This window comes from Melozone crissalis, unplaced genomic scaffold, assembly GCF_028551555.1.
Source record: "Melozone crissalis strain CALT ecotype California unplaced genomic scaffold, PUWL_Pcris_2 ptg000006l_1, whole genome shotgun sequence".
Taxonomy (NCBI): Eukaryota; Metazoa; Chordata; class Aves; order Passeriformes; family Passerellidae; genus Melozone; species Melozone crissalis.
In genome coordinates this window covers 46136777-46158852 of record NW_026535784.1, presented here as the reverse complement: position 1 = coordinate 46158852, position 22076 = coordinate 46136777, and the positions used below count along the sequence as shown (strand labels likewise).

The 22076-nt window shown below is 40.6% G+C and overlaps 1 protein-coding gene across 2 annotated transcripts in view; it reads left to right on the top strand.

Annotated features, from left to right (window-relative positions):
• Window positions 1–478: 478 nt before the first annotated feature.
• SMARCAD1 (SWI/SNF-related, matrix-associated actin-dependent regulator of chromatin, subfamily a, containing DEAD/H box 1) overlaps window positions 479–22076 on the top strand; it is a 41646-nt gene continuing 20048 nt past the window's right edge. The window contains exons 1-7 of one of the 2 annotated variants that reach the window (XM_054295706.1): window positions 479–487; window positions 706–920; window positions 7915–8080; window positions 12613–12790; window positions 15695–15758; window positions 19967–20055; window positions 21971–22060. In XM_054295706.1, the coding sequence (XP_054151681.1) occupies window positions 719–920; window positions 7915–8080; window positions 12613–12790; window positions 15695–15758; window positions 19967–20055; window positions 21971–22060 (789 nt within the window). In that variant the 5' untranslated portion in view covers window positions 479–487; window positions 706–718. Of the gene's footprint in view, window positions 488–705; window positions 921–7914; window positions 8081–12612; window positions 12791–15694; window positions 15759–19966; window positions 20056–21970; window positions 22061–22076 lie in introns of those variants that run through there. The other variant, XM_054295707.1, reaches the window with a different exon arrangement.

The window sequence follows — 22076 nt, the reverse complement described above, 5'->3', positions numbered from 1 at the left end:
CCTTTAAGGACCCTTCCAACCCCAACCATTCTTCGATTGCAAGAACCCGTATTTTAGGGCTCCGGATCTCCCATGATGGTCTTTCCGCGGCTCTCCGCCCAAACTTTTCAACTTGGAACTGCGGGGCGGGGTGTGGACAGGTGATGATCTGGAATCACAAACGTCACTCGTAGGAGCCGTGTGTGCAGTTGGAACCTGCTCGGTCCCGGCGGCAGCCCCAGAGCCCACAGAGGCACGACCCAGACCCGCCGTCCCTCCCGCCGCCCTCCACACGACAGGCGCACGCGCGCTCCGGCCCGGCGATTGGCGGGAGCGGCCGTGACGTCATCACCGCGCGCCGGCAGCAGCCCCGCGCCCCGCTCCTGAGGGGAGCGCGCTGTGCTCGTGCCGCTGCCTGGGCCCCATCCCGCCCTGCCGCCGGCCCGCGCCGCTGCCCCGGGGGCCGGCCCGGGCCCGCCGCTCCCGCTCCGCTCCCGCTGCGCCACAGGTGCGTGTGGGGCCCGCCGCCCTGAGATGAGGAGGGAGGCCGGGGGAGCGCGGGGGAGAGGGAGAGAGGGTGGGTGGGCGGATGGATGGATGGTTAGGCGGGAGCCTCCCTGCTGCCTGACAGCGCCCCTGGCCGCGCGTTCCTCTGGCAGCGTTTTACTGTCTGTATTAGACCGGCCCTGCCGGCTCTCTCCCCTTCCCTTGTGGCTGTTCCCACAGGAAGGTTAAGAATATGAGCCTCTACAATTTGGACCGGTTCCGCTTCGAGAGGAAGGGGAAGGGCGCGGAGCAGGTGTCGGTGTCGCCGTCCCCGCCGGCCGCCTGCGCCGAGGCAGCTGGCGCTGCCGTGCGGGCCCCCGGAGCGGAGGAGGAGGAAGGTGCGGGTGACAACAAGGGGCCGGATACCCCGGCTTCGGACGTGACAGAGAGAACTGGTGAGTCAGGTGTTTTGCATGAAGGCTAGTGGAAGTCCTTAATTTCTAGAAATGAAGTAATTTTGTCTTTTGTTTTGGTGTTTGTCATTTTTGGTTTTGCCCCCTTGTTTTACAAATGTGTTTTTCTGTGCAAACCTTTCACAACAATTTGCACTCAAGTGTCCTCATTTGCAGCAGTGTGTGCTCTCATTGAGCATGTGCATTTACAGGCAAGTCGTTAACCTTCTGAAATAACTTGTTTTTTTCAATTGATTAAGTAAGTTTCAGATTACATGTTAAAAGTGTTGTGTTTTCCTATTTGTAAATTCTGTTTACTGATACTTGTTTTATGCTAGCGTTTCAGTGTTTTCAAGGAAAAAATGGCTTTTACTTTTAATTGCCTGATAGATGCAACACTGTAGACTTAATTTTCTCAGTAGAGGCCTTGTCTAACGTATCATGGAGCATTACAGATGGAATTGAAACAATAGGGAACAGTTTCTTTTCACTTGGGCCTGGTTTTGTAAAGAGCTGAGAGACCTGGTACTGATTCTCAGAAGCTGACTGTGTTAGTGGTTTTGTTGTAGTGTTCGTCCTCTTTTGGGGCAGAAGCTTGAAGTTTTCATGGAAATGTCAAAGCCTTGATTGTGTTGTAGTGTGTTAGTTTCCTTTGGCTGAGACAGTAGGGATGTGCTGTTCCTGTCTGGATTTGTTAGTTAATACTAAGGACTGAAATTGCTGTTGGCTGTGTAATCACATTCACCAGAGTGTTTTTCCTGTTACTGTGGGATTTGAGAAACGGACAGTATCTGCTGCTGATTATTTTATTATTTCTCAGACATAGCACATGACTTGTGATATAGCTGTCAAATTACAGGTGTTACAGAAAGATCAGACAGACTTTGAAAGTGCATGTATTCAAAAAATGAAACAATGTCTCTTGATGTTGTTTAACTGCATTTTTTGGCACATGACTTTCTCTTGGTGCAAGGCAGTTTTTCACAATACCTTATCTAGGGGATAATAGAGAACCATTCATGCACAAGGAGTTCCTCTTTTAAAACTGAATGAAGTCAGAATTACAGGAGGTGGATATTTACTCTTCCCTAAATTTTGCCTTACTGCAGGCTGACTGTTGTCAGTTCATGGGAGTGCTCTTGTGTTTACATTAGTAAATATCAAGCAGTGTTCTACATTAAAATATACAAAACATGTAAGTTGCCCGTCTGGAACTAGTAACCTGTTGCAAAGAATTTTGGTGACAGGGAGGACTTTACAGAAGAAGTGAGCAGCTGTTAGTTCTGGTTCCTGCTGAAGTGTCTTTGTAATGCTTGTATGGCACAATGGGCTCTCTGAGGAAGTGCACTTTGGAGCAGGTGCTCCCTTCCTGAGGGTGGTAAATCATTGTCTTGTGCTGTGGAGGAGTTACTGAGTGCAGGGGCCTTCTTGAGCTGTGAGTGTAGTTGTGCAGTAATGCATGGTGCTGCTTGTTTTGTGCCTTAGTGGTTTGGGGATTTACTTTATTTTAGTGTTGTACTTCTTCCTTTAATCTGCCTGTGGACTTTGGCAGTGTAGCATGCAGCTGGACCAACAGATTTCACTGCTTGTTTTTCAAAATGCTGGTTTCCCTTGACTTCAGTCTGCAGGGGTAGGACTGTGGAGAAGGGGTGTGACACCCAATTTAGAGGCATTAGTTTAGATACAAGGTAATAAAAGGAAAGGTGAAGGCCAGCCTAAAAGACATGGAATGCCAGGCTGAGTGCTTGTGAGGAAAACTGGTGGGAGATGGTGGTAGCCAACAGTGAACAGGGTAGAGTGCAAGAGCAGGCAGAACTACAGCAGGTGTCCAACTGAAATAAACATCCATGGGCACAGATGCTGGTGGAGAACTGGGGCACTAATTAACATTTAAAATTGAGGTGTAATTAGTAGTGCTCTGCAAATACATAGTGCTTCATCTTTCACAGATATTGAGTGTTTGAAGAAGATCAAGTAGTTTAGTGACTTTTTTCTCCTACTTATTTGCACATCAATGCAATGTAACCCCTTTAAAGAATTAATAACCTTTTAAGAAATGAAATGGCATTTTCTACATCTACAAAAGTTAACAAAAAATTAAACGCTCAGATTTTGTCTGCATGATATGAGGCACTTAAATGTAATAGAGAAGACTAGATTTGATGAGCAGATGCCTGTCCTCCTTGTTTCCTAATTAATGTCATGAAGACAGAATTTTTCTTGGTTTGGGTCAAATAAAACAGGCTTTTTTTGTTGGGTTTGTTATTGCTGAGTGGTCATGGAAAGGTCCAAAGCTGAGTTTATGGCACTCTCTGCAGCTAACTGCACCAACAAGTCAGGCTATGGAGTTGTTCTGTGTGAGAAGCAGTTTACACCAGGCTCACCAAAAATGACTTGTCCTAATGCTCAGTGAATCATGTGAGGACAATAATTTCTCAATTACTCAGATTTCTTCTGAGGACAAAGTGATTGACAAAATACTGATACAAGTAAAATACAAGAAACTGGGGAAAGAAGAGGAGTGTGATCTTTATTTCACTTAATACAAACAAAAATGCTACTAAATCCCTAACCACTTGGTTGGGTTTTCTTTTGCTAACAACTTTGACATAGTCCAACCACTGTGTGGATCTAAAAAGAATTTAAAAATCTTTATCCTTGGGAGCACAAATAGTTCAGTATAATTTCCAAGAGATTTCTTCATATTTTATCAGGCGCCCTAAAAGTATAGGATTGTCTAAATGTCATCCATCTTCAAAAAGTATAGTCTGATGTTGTCTGTTGTGTCATGAACCACCATTTCCTTTTTAGCTATTTTCTTTAGTTTTGTTTTCCCAGAACAAACTAATATTGGTAAATGCTTCTGTACCCCCTTTATGTCTGTAGGTCATGCTTGTCATTCCTGTGTGTTGAACATGCATCCTTTATGCTTTAATAATCAATTTGTGGTGTGATGGCCACAAGAATTGGTCATCTTTGTACACTTCTCTGTGCTCAAAGTTACACAGACCTGCAGTGACTTTGCAGCCAGGTTGTAGGGAATAATTCTGTACTGCATTTACTGAGGGATAGAAACCAATTCTGGGGACAGTCACCAAATTATATATGGTAGATATCTCTAAAAAGAGTTGGAAAAATACACTGGAGTTGCTTACTACAGTTTTTCATGCAAATGAGTATTATTTACTGAATAGTAATATTTACTCAGTCCCTTAATCTGTTAAGGAAACAAGCATCTTAATTTTCATTTAGATGTTTTTAATTATGTAAATAGCTCAGTATACTAAGATAATGAGATTAGTCTACACTGTTGCAGAAATGGAGCAGAACTGTACCAGAAGTGCACAAATTAGAATAATTACCAACATGAATTTCAAAATGAGGCCTTTATTCAGGTCTCAAAAAGCCATGCTTACTAAGCTTCCAAAAAGAATTGAAATAAAAGTTGTAAAAGAAATTAAACTACAATATATAACCCCATTATTGATGGCTGATTTTGTTGATGTCCTCTCTCTACTGTTTGAATGTGTATCCTAAATGACTACACTTTGAGATTATAATGCTCAGAGCTCACTTGCACTGGCACTGCTCTTTTTTGTTCTGTTGTCATTTTCTCTGGGATCTGAGGAAGTCCTGTATTTTGTTTATGTCCCAGTTCATAGAGTGTAATTCTATGTAGAGTGTTTCTGGAAAGAAGTGATGACTGCAGTATCAAGTGAAGTTTTCTAAGTGTTCATAAGAAGATTTGTTGAAGTAATCATCATTTTAAAAGGGCAGCTTTAAGAAGTACCTTAGAGTAATACTGACATTTAGGATTATTTTAGCCAATGGAAAAGACTTTTCTTTGAAAAGGGAATTCTTATTACCATGTAGGCTTGAGCAGCATGTGCTTGATGCTGCTTTCCAAAACTAGGTGGAAGTTACTTTCTATTTGACAATGCTTGTTGGACAATGTTAGTAAATGTGGTAAGCCTCTTAAGTATTGCCTCAGTTTTTGCTTTGGTTTTACCTTTGTTTTCACTTGGGAGAGAAGCTGGCTTTCTCAGAGTGAGGTGTACGATTTGTGTAGGAGACTGTGTTTAGAATTACAGGGCACTGTATTCTCTTTTTGTGGTAGCAAAAATTGGTGGTTGTTGTTGGGTTTTGGTTTTGATGTTAATGTGTGCATATGGGGATATTTATGAGTGTTCCTATTTCTGGCCTCAGAGTCAAAAACTGATCTTATGATTGCAGGCATTCCTTAATAGTTCTTTTGAATTGCCTGTAATCAGAAAATTCTGCCTCCAACAATTATGTATTCTTGTTATAACTTTAATCTATTACTACTCTACAAGGTTGCAGTTTGCTCTAAACATTAGGATTCCTTATTAAATGTGTGAGTTCTGCTTCCCCCCCACTTAGTAGGGTACTCTGTTCAGTGGGATAGGTGGAGGAAGGGCAGAAGACTGGGCTTTTTTTGAGAAGGAGAATGCTTTTTTTTTTCCATAAAGTAACTCAGCATTTTTTAAATATGCGAGTTAGGAGCTGTCATGAGGACTTGTAATTAAATAAAATAAAAATAAAAGGAAATCACTAAGTGAAACAGTGAAGACTCTTTATTTAACTATACATCTTATCTAAGGTTTATGCTGTAAAGAATAAAATTACTTTTAAGACTATCATATTTTTGTAAAATTTCCTTGTGTTTTTCCTTTGAATTCAGTAAGGATGCCTCTTAGCAAAGTTGTCATGAGCACCTGTTATTTCTGTGTCATGTTGCTTGCAAGGGGAATTTGTTTGAAATTTAGTCTAATCTACAAGGCAAAGATCCATGAAAACTGCCTTGATCTGTTCTCTTAATTCAGTATAGATGTGAAATTCTCGTGTTTCTTACAGACCTGTTCTGATATTGAATCACATTTTTAAATGCATTTTTTCAATCCTATTGTGGTAGCCTTTGCCCTGATAACCCAACTTCATAATGTTCCCAAAGGTCTCTTTTGCTCCTCTCCTGTGTCAATCTGAAAACTTAATCAGTTTTCAGATGAAGCAAGTGCATCAAGGACAACACATCTCCTTCCTAAAATGGGCAGACAGAAGAAGGTATTGCTCAGGAAGCTTCCACTGCCAGCATGTTGATCTTGGATGCAGGGAGGTCTGTCTTGGAACCGTGTGCTACTACTTCAGAACTAATAATTTTTAGGCATTCCTAAATTTGCATGTGTATAGGCTTTTCAAAATAAGATTAGTTTGCAAAGTGAGACTTTTGCCTCTTCTAAAAATCATTGCCATAATCCTATATTGTGTTTTGAAAGTGACAGTAAAGACTTAGATTTTGATAACAACTAAAACTAGGTCTTTTATCACAGATGATGGAATTAGACACCATGTAGCTCCTTTCTGCATTTGACTATCAGATTAATTTATTCCAGCTTCATCTGTGTCTACTGTCTGCTGGCAAATTAGCCTTGCAAACTGATGTTACATTCTATTAATTTGACTCAGCAAGTTTCTGCGTTACTGAATGGAGAGAGAAGAAACTACCTTTACTTCTAGCCAAAACTGTGGTTCCAGATTTAGCAACATCCCTGGTGCTTGGTTCACAAGCACATGAGTTTTAAAAAAGGATGGGTGTGTTTAGAGGGAGAGGATGCCTGTGATACTTTGTTTTGTTATGAGAAGTTAAGATCTTTTTACATCAGGACTTCCAGTGGCAGTAGTGTCACTAAAACACAAGTTTCCCAGAAGTTGATGGTGGACTCTGCTGCCCCTTATCCTGGATTTGTCCTGTGTGTGGTTAAGGTCACCTTGTTGAGGGACCCATTCAGTGCAGGTCACTCAGTGTCTCAGGTTGAGCTGTGGGTGGGGAGAGCCCCAGGCAGGGGGCAGGGAGCTGCTGACCCCTTGCACAGAGGTCCCAGGTGCCCATGGCCCAGCCAGGGCACAGGACACTCAGGAGCTGATGGCTCCAGACTTGCCTGCACTTAGACTGTGAGGGTGTAAAAGCCCAGGATTTTTTTGTTTGGAATTTCTCCTCAGAGGCACCAGCTGGAGCTGTGGTTTTGTTACTGTACCTTGATTAAATGATATTGGGGATCTAGACATCTGAGGGTGCTCTGGGAAACTGGGTGTGACTCTGTGAATGTGGGATCTGTAGCTGCAAAAGGGTCTTGGTCCCAGCTCAGATGCTGCTGCCAGAGTGGCTCCTGGATGGTTGGACAAGGAAGGTTTTTAACAACCTGAAGTCTTAAGCCTTCAGTGATTGCTCTTTTGAACTGTCACTGAACCCTTGTTGATGTTTCCTTAGACACTGAGTTACATTCACCTCCATCCCTTTAGCCACTATTAAGCTCCATTTTAAAGTTGTTTTCTTCCATTTCTGTAGTGTACTCTGTAACATTTGGTGCCATATTTTCTTAGTTTATTGGGTGCCTTTCAAAGCCTGTGCAGTTTCCCTTGTCAGCAAATATCTTGTACTTCTAGTATTTATCATTTTTGTCCTTTCATTCAGTGCTGCCACAGTGCATTATTTAAAATTTATTTTCCACAAGATTTCTTTTATACAGAAAATGTTCTCTGCAGCTGTCACGTTCTCTGCTCTATGCATCAATTTTTTTCTCTTCATAGAGAAAAGAGAGAAATTTGCTTTTGTTTCTGTCCATGTTCTGATAAGCCTGGAAGTAGTTCAGAGGACTTTGCTTATTATTCATTTATCTAAAAATAAGTATCTATTTATTTATTTATAGATAGTTATTAGCCTAAAATATATGTTCCCCTAAATGGTGTAATATAAAAATTGTTTGATGTAAGAGAGCTGAAGGTCCTTTGCCAGGTAAGTTCCCACTTTAAGAAATGCAGCTGACAGGAATTTTGTGTGCATGAGAAAGTGAGTTCTGTTTAACTGACTCTAGTGTCTCTGAAAACAATCATAGCTACCTGATGCTCTGAGTACAAATGAATATTTGAAGTTGTAAGTCATTGTCTCCTCTTTCTTCTCCCATTGAAATGTCTTGCACAGAGTATTCCACCATCCCAGAAACTCCTGAAGCCCAGAGGACAAGGAAAGTGTCTTACTTCAAGCGGCAGCGCCAGCGAGGGGTGCAGTTCCTGGATGGGTCTGACAGCGAGGATGAGGAGCCAAGAAGAAAAGGAACCCAGGCCCCGAGGGCAAAGGTGGCCGTAATGTACGCTTTGAGCCACATTTCTGTCCTGTCTCTGCACCCCCAGGGGCTGTTCTCAGTTGGAACCCTGAATTGAAAATCAGAGCCTAGGCTGGGTTCTTGTTTGCTCCTTTGGGATTCAGCTGCCCCTAACTAAACTTTACTGGTTTTCCAGGGAAGAGGTATCCTGCTATAACATTTTCTCAGAGGGAGGAGTTCTGTGATGTTGAAACGTGTGATGTTTGTTCATTTACACATTTGTGCCTTTGCCCTTCTGAAATCCTTTTAGTGCAACTTGAAAATTTAACCATAAAACTTGCTTTACTAATTTTCAACTGTTGGAATTGTTGTTTTTTTTTTTTTTTTTTTGTATATGCAGCTATATTTGACAGGGAAGCAAATAGAGCTTCAGTGTGTTGTATGAGTCCTGAGGTAAATTTAAGTATGAGTTGTATGGTGTGTTTCCTATGCATAGTGAAAATTATTTCTTTCCTAAGTGATTTGAAAATTTGTATTTTGAATGTGCTGGGAGGGAAGAATCACTGTGCAGGAGTTGCTTGTGTGTGTGCTAGAAAGACAGTGTTGAGAGAGCAGGTGAGACAAGATGTAGACAGACATCTGCAGGCATTTGCAACAGTGTAAAGGAACCCCTGCTAGTTATGTCTGTGTGGTGATTGTGCCCTCTAGATAGATGTTCTTGGGCTAAGCAAAACAAGATGGCTTTACCTGCTTTTTTGATAGTCTAGTTGAATTAATGGGCAGAAGACTTGTGTAGGAATTGCAGCCTTAACAGGTGTTGCTTCTTGTCAGGTTTTCAGTCCTACACAGAGCCTGAAGTTATTAGAGGTTCACAGCAGAAGTGAAATAATGCATTTTCGTACTGCTGTTACCTGAAATGCTGATGTTGTGCTGTTTTTCCTTTTTTAGTGTTTGCCCCCCAAAGTTTCAACTTAAGGGAGCTACTTGAAAAGGAGAAAAGTATTAGCAGTTACAAGTGAGCTCCTGCTTCTGCCTGTGATTTAAGTTGTAGATTGTGCAAGGAGACAGAGGTGGCCAGCTGGTTGCATGCATCAAATTGGCTTGTGTGCAGTGCTGTGTAAATGGAGTTACTCTGCTTCTGGGATCAATCCCACCTGGAAGCAGCTCAAGGGGTTTTGTATCATATGGAGCTGATGCTGATAAGCCACGCAGGATGCAACTTGCAGACACTGCTTGCTGTTCCTATGCTGTGTTGCTGTTGCTGGGAGTGAGAGATGGACAGCAAGGTGGCTCCCTGGTGGGGTTGATGATCATGAGACTACATCCTCTTGTTGCCCGATTGATAAATGACACAAAACTCGGATAAGTTTTGTGGGTGCTTTATTAGGGGCCCGGGGGAACTGGGGGACTCACGTCCCAAAAACCCAAGCCCCCCGATTTCACATTTTTCCCTCTTATACATGCGATTCAAAGTCTCCAAGAAACAGTTCCCTTGTGATACATTCCTTAGTTCACAGGCAAGATCATAAATCTTCTGCTTATCTTATTCTAAGAGCATTGTATGCTGCCTTCAGACAGGTTAGCATTCTTACTCTCCTGCACTAGTTTAATTATTTACTAAATTCCCAAGACTACCTGCTAGGTTACACACAAACCCAACACACACACTATCAACGACTACAGAACTGCAAAACTGCTTTTAACAAGCCAATTCACACACAACTCATAACTAAACTATAATTAAACATTTTGCTAAATTTCATTTCTTTTCCAACATTTCCCCCCTTTTGAGCATCCTTCAGTCCTGCTGCAAGGATGCTCAATCAACAGTATTGCCAGTAACATCTTCATAACGAGGTGGGGTGTGTCCTTCATTCTGCCGCCCGCGGGTCATCGCCTTCAGCAACCGGAGAGATCGCTTCTTTTCCTTTTCGATCACACCTAAGAGGCATCTATATACAATCCAAATAGTCACTAAAAATACTGAAAACATTAGTGCATACTGTATAGCAGACGTAATCCAGCCAGACAGGTGAAGCCCCAAAGAATCAAATACTGCTCCTATCCAGTTATGCTGTGCTTCCTTTTCAATTTCCTTGGTTTTTGTTTCCACTTCTGCCAGTTGAGAAATATCTTTCTCAACTTCAAGTGTAACATTTGGAATGTGTACACAGCAATGATCTATTCTCCTACTCAGGTAACCACAAACTCCATGTTCTCTTAACAGTAGCAAATCCAATGCCATTCTGTTTTGTAGGGTCATTCTTGATGTAGCTTGCAATTGCAAATTTAGATCTTTAAATCCCTTCTTAGTAGCTGCTGCCAACCTTTCTGTCTGTCCTAACAAGTTGTTGAGCATTTCCCTATTTCGGTATGTCGCTACTGGAGGGAATAATGATTCTAATATCCATCCAAAGTGTACTCCTGAGCCAGGTTCATGCCACTGCTCCTCTAGGGATTCCTCCCTCTTTCTGAGTCCTTTCCTTTGGATCAATCTATTCTGTTTCCAGTATGGACACAATGTGGGAACCCCTAGGGTGATTTGTGTTACTGATCCATCTAGAGGTAAATGTGTGGTCCACTGTCCATGTCCCAACACCCAGACTAGATTTCCAGGGCTATGCACAGTAGTATATCTGCAATCTATAGGTCCATCCATGGACTCTCTGCTAACCGTGTGATCACTCTTGTGCTCCTCAGTATTCCTGTGTAGCCACCAGGCACCTCAGTGCCTGACACTTTGTCCCAGTGTGCCAGCTCGGGTGCAGATTGATGTGTACAGAGCCCACAGGGCTGTGGCACAAGTGGCTGTTCTGGTCAAGCTAACAAACAAATGGAGAGTGGGGCAGGAGTTAGCTGGGATCTGTCCAGGCTTAGGAGCTCTGGCTCGTGCTGAATTCTGGCTTTGCATGGAATCACTCAATTCATTGTCTGCATTGTGCATTTTAGTGCATGTGTTACCTAGTTTGTGGGTTTTTTGGGGGTTTTACTTCACTTTTGCAGAGTATCCTAGCTTCCCTTGTTCTGAACAAGGCACAGAACAGAAAGCAGAAAGTTTAGAGTAGAAAGCACATCTTTCATAAAGAAAATGTGCCATGACTTTTGCTGCCAGAGGGTTGCTGACTGGAAAAAAAAGCAGAATCTAACACAAGGATTTTTTGGGTCAGAGTTGCTTAGCAGTTAAATGAGTGTTTCTTTATGCTTGATAAGAATGTGATTATGCACAGAAGACAAGATTTATGATGTATGCAACTCTGGCTTTGTTGAAAAGTGTCTAGATGTTATTCCCTGATAGGGAAGGATAGGATGATTGCAGTGTCGCCATTTTCATTTGGATTGATTTTTCTTTTTTATATACACTTTTTACAAGAAACCTTCCTTATCAAGGTCAAAAGATCAGAAAAATGCCAATAGATTTTAATATGATACTTCATTAAGTTTTTTTTTCTCAAGTGGGAAGAGGATTCGCGTTTTGAGGCTCACAACTCAATGCCTAGGTGGACTGAAGAATAATTTGGATTCTCTCTTGTTACTTCCTTACTCTTAAAAGTAACCAGGGAGTCCTAGTAGCTGTGTGTGTCCTTTGAAAAGGGAGGAAATAGTTCTTTGATGAACAGTTACCTGTTTGTATCTTTTATGTAAGTGATACATATAAATTTTTTTTCCAGAATTCTTATGCAATCTGCCTGTTGCAACTGCTAAAGAAAGATATAGTGAGGAAAACCAGGTTTATTTTTAGTCTTTTACCTATATGTATGTAAAGGCACCTGCAGGCAAGCCTTTCTGATGGTAAAGTCCCTATTAAATGGCAAACTCCATATGGTTCCATTAATTTTGCCTTCCCAAAAGGAGATTTTTATTGTCTATGGGAGGAAGGAGGATGGGAGACTGGTGCTTGGGTTCAGTCTTATCTGTGCAACTCAATATCCTGGAAGATACATAGGGGTTGCTTTTCCTGCAAATTATCATTAATAATCAGTCTTTCAGTAAATTCAGAACACTGTCTTTTTTTGAGAAAGGCTCTTGCCACATTTATACATTTAAGATGCTGCACGAGGAGCTTTGAATTTTCTTTCTCAGTGAGCCAAGAGCTAGGACAGAGTTAATACTGCACCTGGGAAGTGTTTACAAAGAACCTAATCCACATCTGTTTGTCTGTTGGGCAAATAAACACTAGCAAGGCTGTTTAAAATAAACTTGGGGTAGTCTGATGTAATTCAGGTAGCTGAAACTGTTCAAGTAGCTAAACTTTATTAAGATGGGTGTTATTAAATTATCAATAATCTTTGATAATTTGAGGGTAAGTGATGTTATTTTGCTAGTCCATTCTTCCCTTCTTTCCTTTGCCAAGTTGAAATTGTTTAGTGCACAGAGGACACTGTACTTGATACATATGTGCCTGACTTTGTCCTGAGCAGAGGTGTCCCTTTGCATGCAAGTTGATTCAGTGTTACTGAATGCATCTCAGTGCATTTTGTGCAGTCCTGGTGAGTTAGTTTATGGTAATGTTCTGGTGGAGTAGAACATTCATAAGCAAAAAGAATTTTAATTATTTTTCCTTCCCCTGTACATTGTAGCTCTGAACCATCTGATGATGATGACCGGCCTGAAGAGGAGATGGCCCAGCAGGCACTTGTGAATGGTGGGGAGCAGCAGCCAGCTGTGAAGGAGCATGTACAGAAGGATACCAGGGACTCAAAGCTGCAAACAATGAAGGAACGTTTTCCCCAAAGAAGTGATCAAGAATTGTTAAAAGTAATAATGCTCGGTTCTTTGATTTATTTTGATGATTATTTTATAGGATTTTATGGGCAGTTTTTCTAAGCTTCTGACTTCACTACAGGGTATAGTCTTGTGGTGAGTTAATGTTATCTGAATGCTAGGTACCCACTAAAGCTTCTCTGTCACTTTGCTTCTCAGCTGGACAGGGAAGACAATGGAATGAAAGACTTGTGGATCATGATAAAGACATTGTCATGGGCAAAACAGACTCAACTTGTTGTAAAGGTTTAATTTGTTACTGATCAGATCAGAGTAGGGTAATGAGAAATGAACACAAATCTTAAAACACCTTCCCCCCACCCCTCCCTTATTTCGGGATTTAGCTATATTTATGATTTTCTCTGCCTCCTTCCCCCTCACACCAGTGGTGCCTGGGAATGGGATATGGGGGCTGCAGTCAGTTCATCAGCCCTCCTCAGCAGGAGGATTCATCACACCTGTCCCTTGCTCCAGATTGGATCCCTTTCCATGGTACACAGTCCTTCAGGAACAAGCTGCTCCCTTGTGGGTCCCTTCTACAGGGTCTCCAGTCCTGCCAGCAAACTGCTTCAGCATGGGCCCTTCTCTCCATGGGTCCTGCTGGGAGCCTGCTTTCAGGGGGCTTCCCATGTAGTCACAGCCTCCTTTGGACATGCACCTGCTCTGCTGTGCTGTTCTCCATGGGCTGCAGGTGGGTCTCTGCTCTACCTTGGCCTCCATGGGCTGCAGGGATGCAGCTGCCTCACCATGGGCATCACCACAGGCTGCAAGGGAATCTCTGCTCCAGCAGAGCACCTCTAGCGCTTCCTTCACTGACCTTAGTGTCTGCAGGGCCATTTCTCTCATGAATTCTCCTTCCTCTCTCCTGCTGCAGGTGTGTTGATCCTTCCCATTTCCCTACCTCCCTGTCCTTCTTAACTGTTATCTACTGGTGCTGCCACTGTCACTGATGGGCTTGGCCTTGGCCAGCAGCAGGACTGTCTTGGAGCTGACCGCCACTGGCTCTTTTGGATGTCAGAGAAGCTTCTGGTGGCTTCTCACAGAAGCAGTCTGTGTAGCCCCTGCTGCTGTCAAGCCTTGCCATGCAAACACCATGCAGCTCTTAATTATTGTTTTGTTAATAGCAAAAGGGTAAAAGTAACATTTTAGGGGAAGTACAGCTGTGTAACATTTCCACATGCATGGGAACTTGGACATCTATAAAAATGAATATATAGACACACAGTTCAAATAAACACCTTTAGGTAAGTTCAACAACAGTGAACTCCAGTTTATAGAAAATTTTTCAAGTATTTCTTGTGATGTTTAAGTTTAATTATGGCTATCTCAGTTGGTAACTGCTGTTGTTGGAATGAACTAGCTGATGAAATGCAGTGGAATCGCTGCCATCTTCCAGTAGATGAAACACTGTGCAAGCTTACATTGATGCCATTTAACATGCAAAGATTTCAGTATTCCAGTGAGGCAAAGGGTAAGTTTGAACTTAATGTAATGTATTCTGATTAAGCTGATGTGGGAACTCCTGGCCATTGTCCAGTGTACAATACAAATCTACAGGTAACTCCTTGCAAGTGAGATATGGTAGCTCATTACAGTAAAATATCTTTAGTACCATACAAGGCTTTCACTAGCTTTTATTTATGAAGCTAAATGTGTTTAAATTAGTCTGTAAAGTTTCTTGGTTGTTGAAATGGCATTGAAGAAATATAGGCATTTTACTGAAGCTCCTTGCTGGGTATTTTGTTTCCCAGTGAATCAAGCCTTATGCTTAGACTTCCTTTATTTTGGGAAGAACAAAAGGGTTGCAAGTAGGAGTTTCTGAATATTTCTCCTGAACATTAGAGTTGCATTCTGGACATGCACAACAGATTTTATCTTTTGCAGTTTTTGGCTGCATAGAATTTGTCTGATTCCAAGACTGATGAAAGTTCATTGTAGCTTAGTAAGTTGCTAGAAATGCTATGTGGTGTCTCACTGCTGTTTTGGGACTTAGCTACTGAGCAGCATGTGAGGCTGATGGTGTTTGTTTTTAGGAGAATGCAAGATAGCTCCTGTATCAGCAGAACTTTGTAGAAAATGGAGACTGTTCAGATTTTTTTTCTACAGTTACATGGGAACATATTTAAGGAGGGCAGAGGAGTGTCAGGCAAATCTGTTGTTCCTTCATGAAGGATCTGGAGCAGGCTGTCCTGACAAACTTGGCACAACTGATGAATGCTATTAAGGAAAAAAATCACAAGTCTTTTGAAAAGGAAATTGTGCCAGTGTAGGAAAATTGTAAGATGCAGTTTCCAAATGTGGACTGATACTTGGGAATCAGGATTCCTCATATCTTCATTTTTTGTGTTTTTTTTTTTTTTTTTCCATATTCATAACATTTAAGCCATTTGCTTTTGTTGCTGTTACCTCACCTGCAGAAAGCCTTCTGGAAGTCTCAACATGCACTTTGTAAAACAGATTTGTGTTGAGATTACATGTGGATGGAGAAACAATCTAGGACAGCAAGGATGTATTGATAAACATTTCATGCATGCACTTACAGGAAATGGACCAGTGCATCACAATAGTATTCAGACACTTTATGAGTTAATAAATCAGAGGGTTTTATTATCTTGTTTTGTAATAGTAACATTGAATAGTGTTTGTAAAAAAGCTTCTAGGTAAATATGTGGAATATGCTTGTGAAGTAGGGAAGAAAGTGATAATAAGTGATATTGTATTCAAAATGTTCATTTGATACCTCTTGGTTTTGTTCTTGGATTTTATAATACATATATATTATTGGGGAGGGTTTGTGTAAAAGTGTTTTTCAGTCACAGCTGATCCAGCATTGTCTTCCTCTGTTCAACTGGATTAAATTTCTCCACTTAGCAATTGCCTTTTTTTTTTGTTTTGCAGCTGATAGAATCAGCATGCACAATGGATGAAGCAGTAGAGGCTGGTTTGAAGCTCAATGACAAAGGTATGTTTAACAAAAAAAAACCACAAAACAAAAACAAAACCCAAACTTTAGAAACTGTAGTTTAGAACCCAAACTTTAGTAGCTAATTCAGTGAAATTGGTTGGGAAGTGTTAAAAAGTGGTAAAGCTTCTGCTGAAAGTTGGAGCATTGTTTGTTTAGTGTAATAACGCAAAACTGAATTTACAAGATTTGGAGAGACAAAAATGAAAAGAGAATGGGGAGCAAAATCTGTAAATAAAACCAGAAATGAGAATTTTTTCTGTGAAGCTCAGGATTGCTTTGCTTGTGGGTTTTTAAGTGATTCTATTCTTGCTGGTTCCTTTGTCCAGAACTTGAGGCAAATAGTAAGGGGTTAGCAGAAGTAATGCTAAATGTTCTAGGTGGGCAGTCTGGTAGTACAGAAAAATACACTGGGTATGTAGTTACTAATAAGTAGATATTGTTTATATCAAGGTCAGTTGCAGTTTTTGCTTCTGGTTTTTTCAAGACCTGCTTTAATTCTGAATAGGAAGTCTTAGTCTTAAACACTAGACAGATCCCCCTGGTTCTCTAGTAAAACATCACCCAAACCAAGTTTTTGGACCCTCCGAGCTTATTTAGGGGTGTCTGTTCTGCACCTCAATTTATGCAGTCTCATACTGTTACCAAAACAAAGAAACAAAGCTAGACAACGACCCCAGCAGATTTTGTGGGAATGTGTTGTAAGTGTTAGATATGTTAAAGGGTCATAGTTCTTGGGCTTCGGGTTTGTTTCTTCACATCACCCAAGTCCAGGGTAAAGTCTTGTCTTGTATTTTTGATTTGTTGGAGTTGGTCAGGGAAGAGTGGAATTCTGATATTATAGAAAGCAGATCAACCATCTGTTTACAGTTCAGCTGTCCAAGGTTTTCCTGAGGGATCTTCATTGAAATGATGGAAAAAGCTATTTCTGATCACCCTTGATGATTTAGTTGTTTTGAGTAGTTCATGTATCTTTTCATGCAGGAACCTATGGGTTTGGAGCAATAAGTATAGGAGGAAGCATAGGCTGAGGGAGAACTGTTTACTCCTGTTTGTAGAGTACAGAATTTTTTTTTAATTTCCCTTTTGTACTTACTGTATTTTAATTTTATTATTTTCATATAAAAATGCAAAGATTTCTAACAATTTCCAAAAAGTTTTAAGAACATCCAGGCTGCTTTGAGTGAAAGGGATGCTTTTGTGTTTTGTGTTGTTTGATGGGGTTTTTTTGACCAATCACCAAACCACTTTGAATTTGTCACTGTGTGCATGGTCAAATTCTGTAGATGGAAATTCTTGGATACTGGCAACGGGAAGCAAGGCTGGCATATTTTGAGAAATACACTTTGTGCTGCTGTTCCTGGAAGACTGATTATTTTTCAAGGGTTTTCATAAATATTAAGCCAATTTAAGCTACTATCTATCCTTAAACTTTGTTGCAGTTCACAGTATTTGAACTAAATCACTTTGATTTTTGGTATGTAGGCTCTGCCTTTTGGCCATTTTTGTGTTGATTTAAGAATGTTGTTTCACATCTTTTAAATATGAGCCACAGAACAATCTTCTTGGCAGCAAAATTCTCACTAATCACAGCTGTTGTATAAAATATTTAGTTAGCAGTAAGCATGCCTGACAGTGATGGTATAAATCACCTCATTTTGGACACATTTTTTAAATATGGAGACATTACTGAACATCTGCTTGAACTGTGTCAATTTCAGATATGCTTTGCTTGTTGTGAAACGTTGGCTGTGTGAGAGGTCAAGGCAAGATACAGTTTTGCTAAGCATGGCTTTGTGAAAAAAGTGTAGCCATGATATCCTTGAATTTTTCTGTCCTGTCAAAATGACAAAAAGCTTCTCTTTATAGCTTGAATTCAATAGTGCTGTAGAGCTAAAACAAGAAACAGTGCAGATTTTATCAAGGTATGAAGATTAGATGTGACACATTGAAAAGATGTGTCTAAGATGTGAAGTTGTAGTAATACCTTTTGCTTGTGATTTGTTTCTGGTGTTCTTTTCTTGAAAACCTCAGAAGTGGGGGATGTGCTTCTGAGCTGAAGCCTGATGTAAATCTGTCTGTAATTCTCTGCTTTTTGAGCAGTCAGAAATTACTGTTTTCTTTTATCATGATGAGGGAAGTCACAGTAATAAAAGGTTTGCTTTTTTTTTTGTTAGAGGTAGAAGCAAGTAACAGGGGAAATAATGACAGATGCTCCTCTAAAGTCTGAGGCCTTGGAGCTGCTTTTCTCATTGCTCATTAGTTAGAAAATTTCTGGGGAGAGCAAGGATTCCTGTGGAAGGCTGTGCCTGCACTCTGAGGATGATTCCTATCTGTAAGAGTTTCTTTATCCCTTCAGCCATATACTCCCTTAGCAAAGGAAGAAAAAGTTAAGTGTACTTTGCAAAGTGGATGTCTTCAGAAAGTTGGCTAGTTTTTTGTCATTTGCAAATGTGGTGGGTTTCCAAAGACCACAGGTTGATTTTTAAATAATTCTGTGTATAGATTCCTGAGACCATGGTTTTCCAGATCCTTTGTTTCAGTTCAATTGCCTCTAAAGTTGCTCATGATGGGGCTTCCTTTAAAGGCTATGGAGTGCTCAGCCCAAACCAGGAAAATCTTTGAAATACTCTTATATCCAGCCCATCTATTTTTTTAGGGCAAAGAGGTTTGCAGGGTCACTGTTCACATTCTGAATTATCCATCCTGAATTGAGCTTAAGAAATAATAGCACAAGGCCTCCAATGCTTGGCCCAGCAGCAGCCTGACAGCTCCTAATTTGGACATCAAGACAACCACCCATTCCTCAGACTTCAGCTAGTAGCAGGCATTTTCCTGGCAGTATTGTTTAAGTTATTTAAATTATGCCTCATCTTTGGAAGTGTTCAAGGCCATGTTGGATGGGGGTCTGAGCAACCTGATCTGGTGGAAGGTGTACCTGACTAGAGCAGGGGTGTGGAACTAAGTGATCTTTAGTGTCCCTTCCAACCCAAACATATGATTCTATGATATTTTTATCTAAATATATATAAATACATAGACGTTGAAAAAAATCTTAACAGTGTTTTCTGGTATCTCTTACTAGATCCTTACTTTAAGGATGAGTTGCTAGTACTTTGTGTTTTTGGGGGGTGTTTTGATATTTTTTTTCAATATTCTTATGCCACTTCTCTGATGTCAGAGTGAATGACTGTAGTAGAAAATTTATTTGGAAGTGTTTCCACACAAAGTATCTTCATGTATGAAGATTTGGCTACGTAATGTTGTAGAGTTAAAACTATTTTGATCATCCAGACAGGCTTCTGGATTGGAAAGCTAATGTGCTTTTTGTGAGTGTGTGGGTGTTCTTTTTCACTGATCTCCCAGGGCAGGCTGGGAGGGAGATGCTGGTATCAGACACCAAAGCTCTGCAGGCACTTGCTGTTCCAGAGAAGATTTAACTTCCAGTAGTATTTCAGATCGTGGACTAGGATTTTTCACAATAATTTGTTCTGGTAATGCTGCTTCAAGCCAAGCTGGTGTGCAGAAATACTGGTAATGTCTTCTGGAAGTGCACCTGGCTGGGCAGCCCTTAATGCTGAGATGATAATCTCTTGATAATCACCAGGGCCCAAAGACAGCCAGAAAGTTATGGCTCATGTGGAGTGTTTGTAAGTGATAAGGTTATCACAGGCTTAATATGCATAGTTTTCTTTGAGATGTCTAGATTTAATGTTGAAAAGCATTTGGTAACTGCTCTGGTGTGCACCTGAGCCAGAAATCAGTCACCAGTGATTCCAGATTGGCAGTGATGTACATATTCCAACACACAGATGGGCTTCAGCCTGGAAGAAATACCAGCTTGAATAAAACCAGACACAGATACACCTTTATGCAACTTGTGTGTAATAACATGTGGTAACTATTAAAAAAAAAGAATAAAATGCTATTCCAGTTGTTGTATATGAGAAGTAATTACTTGATTAATTAATTGCCAGACAGCTGAAGATAACTTAGAGGTAAATAAACATGTACCTTCAAGCAGCTGCTTTGCTTCAGGTTTCAATGTATCTGTGCTCTGTAGTAGGAAACATATGGAGACTGCTAAACATTGTGCAGGTAACAAGTAGCTACTGCATTGTTGTAGTAAGTAAAATATCCTGCTGTTTTGGAGTGAACTTAAGGAAAGGAACTAATTCTTTTATTTTTCATCTCAATTCTTTTTGAAGCTGCCTCTGGTAAAAGGAAACAAAGAGATTCTCCAACCAATTGCAAAACCAAAAATGAACGAGTTGCAAAAAAGTCAAAAGTCAGTTATGTAAGTATTGTGCTTTTCTCTTTGTGCATTGTAAAATAAATGGAATTTACCTGACTTGGTCAGTGACAGTGATGTGTTTTATCAGAAAATTAAGTCAAATTAGATCTTGCCATCTGGATGAGATTTTTGTATTTCTTTTATTGTTGACATTCTGAATGGAATGACCTGCTTTGTTCTTTAGTGCTTGTGGCTTTGTATCACACCAGCCACTTCACTGCTTTTGGTGCAAGTAGTTGATGGCAGGTAGCAGTGAGGGAGGCTCTGAGCACCATTCAGTTTTTGTGAGCAGCAGTGGGAATTACAGGCTCTGGATCACTTTTTCTCCTCGGGTCATTCCTTGTATTTCTTCAAGCACATGAAGTTAACATATTTTGCTGTATCTACTGCTCTTCTTTGTTATAGATGTTGCTTATGTATTTGAAACTATGACTTGGGGAAATCTTTAAAAATAATGAATTGGTTGCATTTAAAGGAATGACTGCTTTGACCTCTGCTAATAAATGGGAGCTATGTCATGATCCTGGTGCATTCAGGGTGGTATTTGGCAGCTTTGCACAGTCTTGCAGTGCTGTCATGAGGCCATCTCCCAGGCATCCCAGGAGATATCCTTGAAAGCCACTTACATAGAAAAAGAGAATTATGCATAAATACTGGAGGCTGGATGAGGGAGGATGACTGTGTTGAAATTTAGGCTACTGTTGTCCTCAGACAGAACCAATTAAAGAAAACATGGTTTTCTCTTAAAGCAAAAATATTACAGCTCATTTGTAACTCCTTCTTCCTGAAAGAGAGATGTGAACTGGGTTTGTTCCTCCTCACCAATCCCCTGGGTTTGGATATGAAAGGAGGCTTTAGTTAATGATTAACCAGCCAGCCTAGCAAACAGTGCTCCACTGGACCTGGTTTTACATATCAACTTGATTTCTGTTCTTAACAGTTTCATTAAAATTAAAGGGGGAAGGTTTAGAAAAAACCAAATGTGGAATATGGATTTTTTGTAACTTGTTCTTGGGAACTACAGTGAGAACTTGCATGGTTTTTGTTCTTAGTTTTGCTTTTCCTTGTGGTTCCTAAGACCAGAGTATACTTGGGCAGCCCTTCTGTGGACTGTAGCTGCTCTCTTAGTGACACTAACACTCACTGAGGAAAGGAATAATGTCCTCTGTTACTCAGAGTGCCTCTGGGTGATGTGGTTTGTGCTCCTTCAGCCAAGTAAGCGTTGGTATCTGCTGTAGACAAGTAGCTCTGTAACCACTTTGCATTCAGAGCTCCAGGAAGGAACTGATGTAGTTCTTTGTGGTGAATACAAAGCAGAGCAGTTTGTGGCCCGTGGAAGTTTTGGCACTTGTTAACTTCCATTTTGCAGGCTGGTAGTAGCTGTTAGTGAAACTGTTGTTGATGAAAAGTTTTACCAGTTTTTGATGTGACTCCACGATGCTAACTCCACATAATATTTGTGGAATTTTTTACCTATAAATCTTAGTATAAACACACCATTTGACATGTTTGTAGGCTGTGGTGGGATAAACACCACATGCTTAGTAAGCTAATCTGATCGCCAACCCTGACATCTTCTGCCTTAAGTATCATCCAGAATTGCTAATAACTTTTGATTTTAAAGAAAAATAAACTAGTTAGTTCTATATTATTTATGTTTTGGTACATAACTTTGCACTGTGTATGCTTATCAGGTAAAGAGTCCCAGTTTTTCATGACTGAAGAAATTTTCTATGTTTGTGAAAGTTTTGGTCTTTGATAATTGACTGTTGACTAGGAATCACTTAAGCTTGAGTTTGTCTAAAGTGCTTTTGTCATTTAGAGTAGCTCTTTAAGGATGAACAATGCTGATGAGGTTTTCTTCTGTTTCTGTAGTTGTAATTAATATTAAACCTAATAGGTACCTTTTTTAACATAGCTGGATGACTCAGAACCCAAAAGACAGTGGGAGAGGCAAGAGATGCTTGTGAAGAAGTTGCAAAGTACATTCCCTGGATTGGATAAGGAGGTGAGCTGATGTCTCC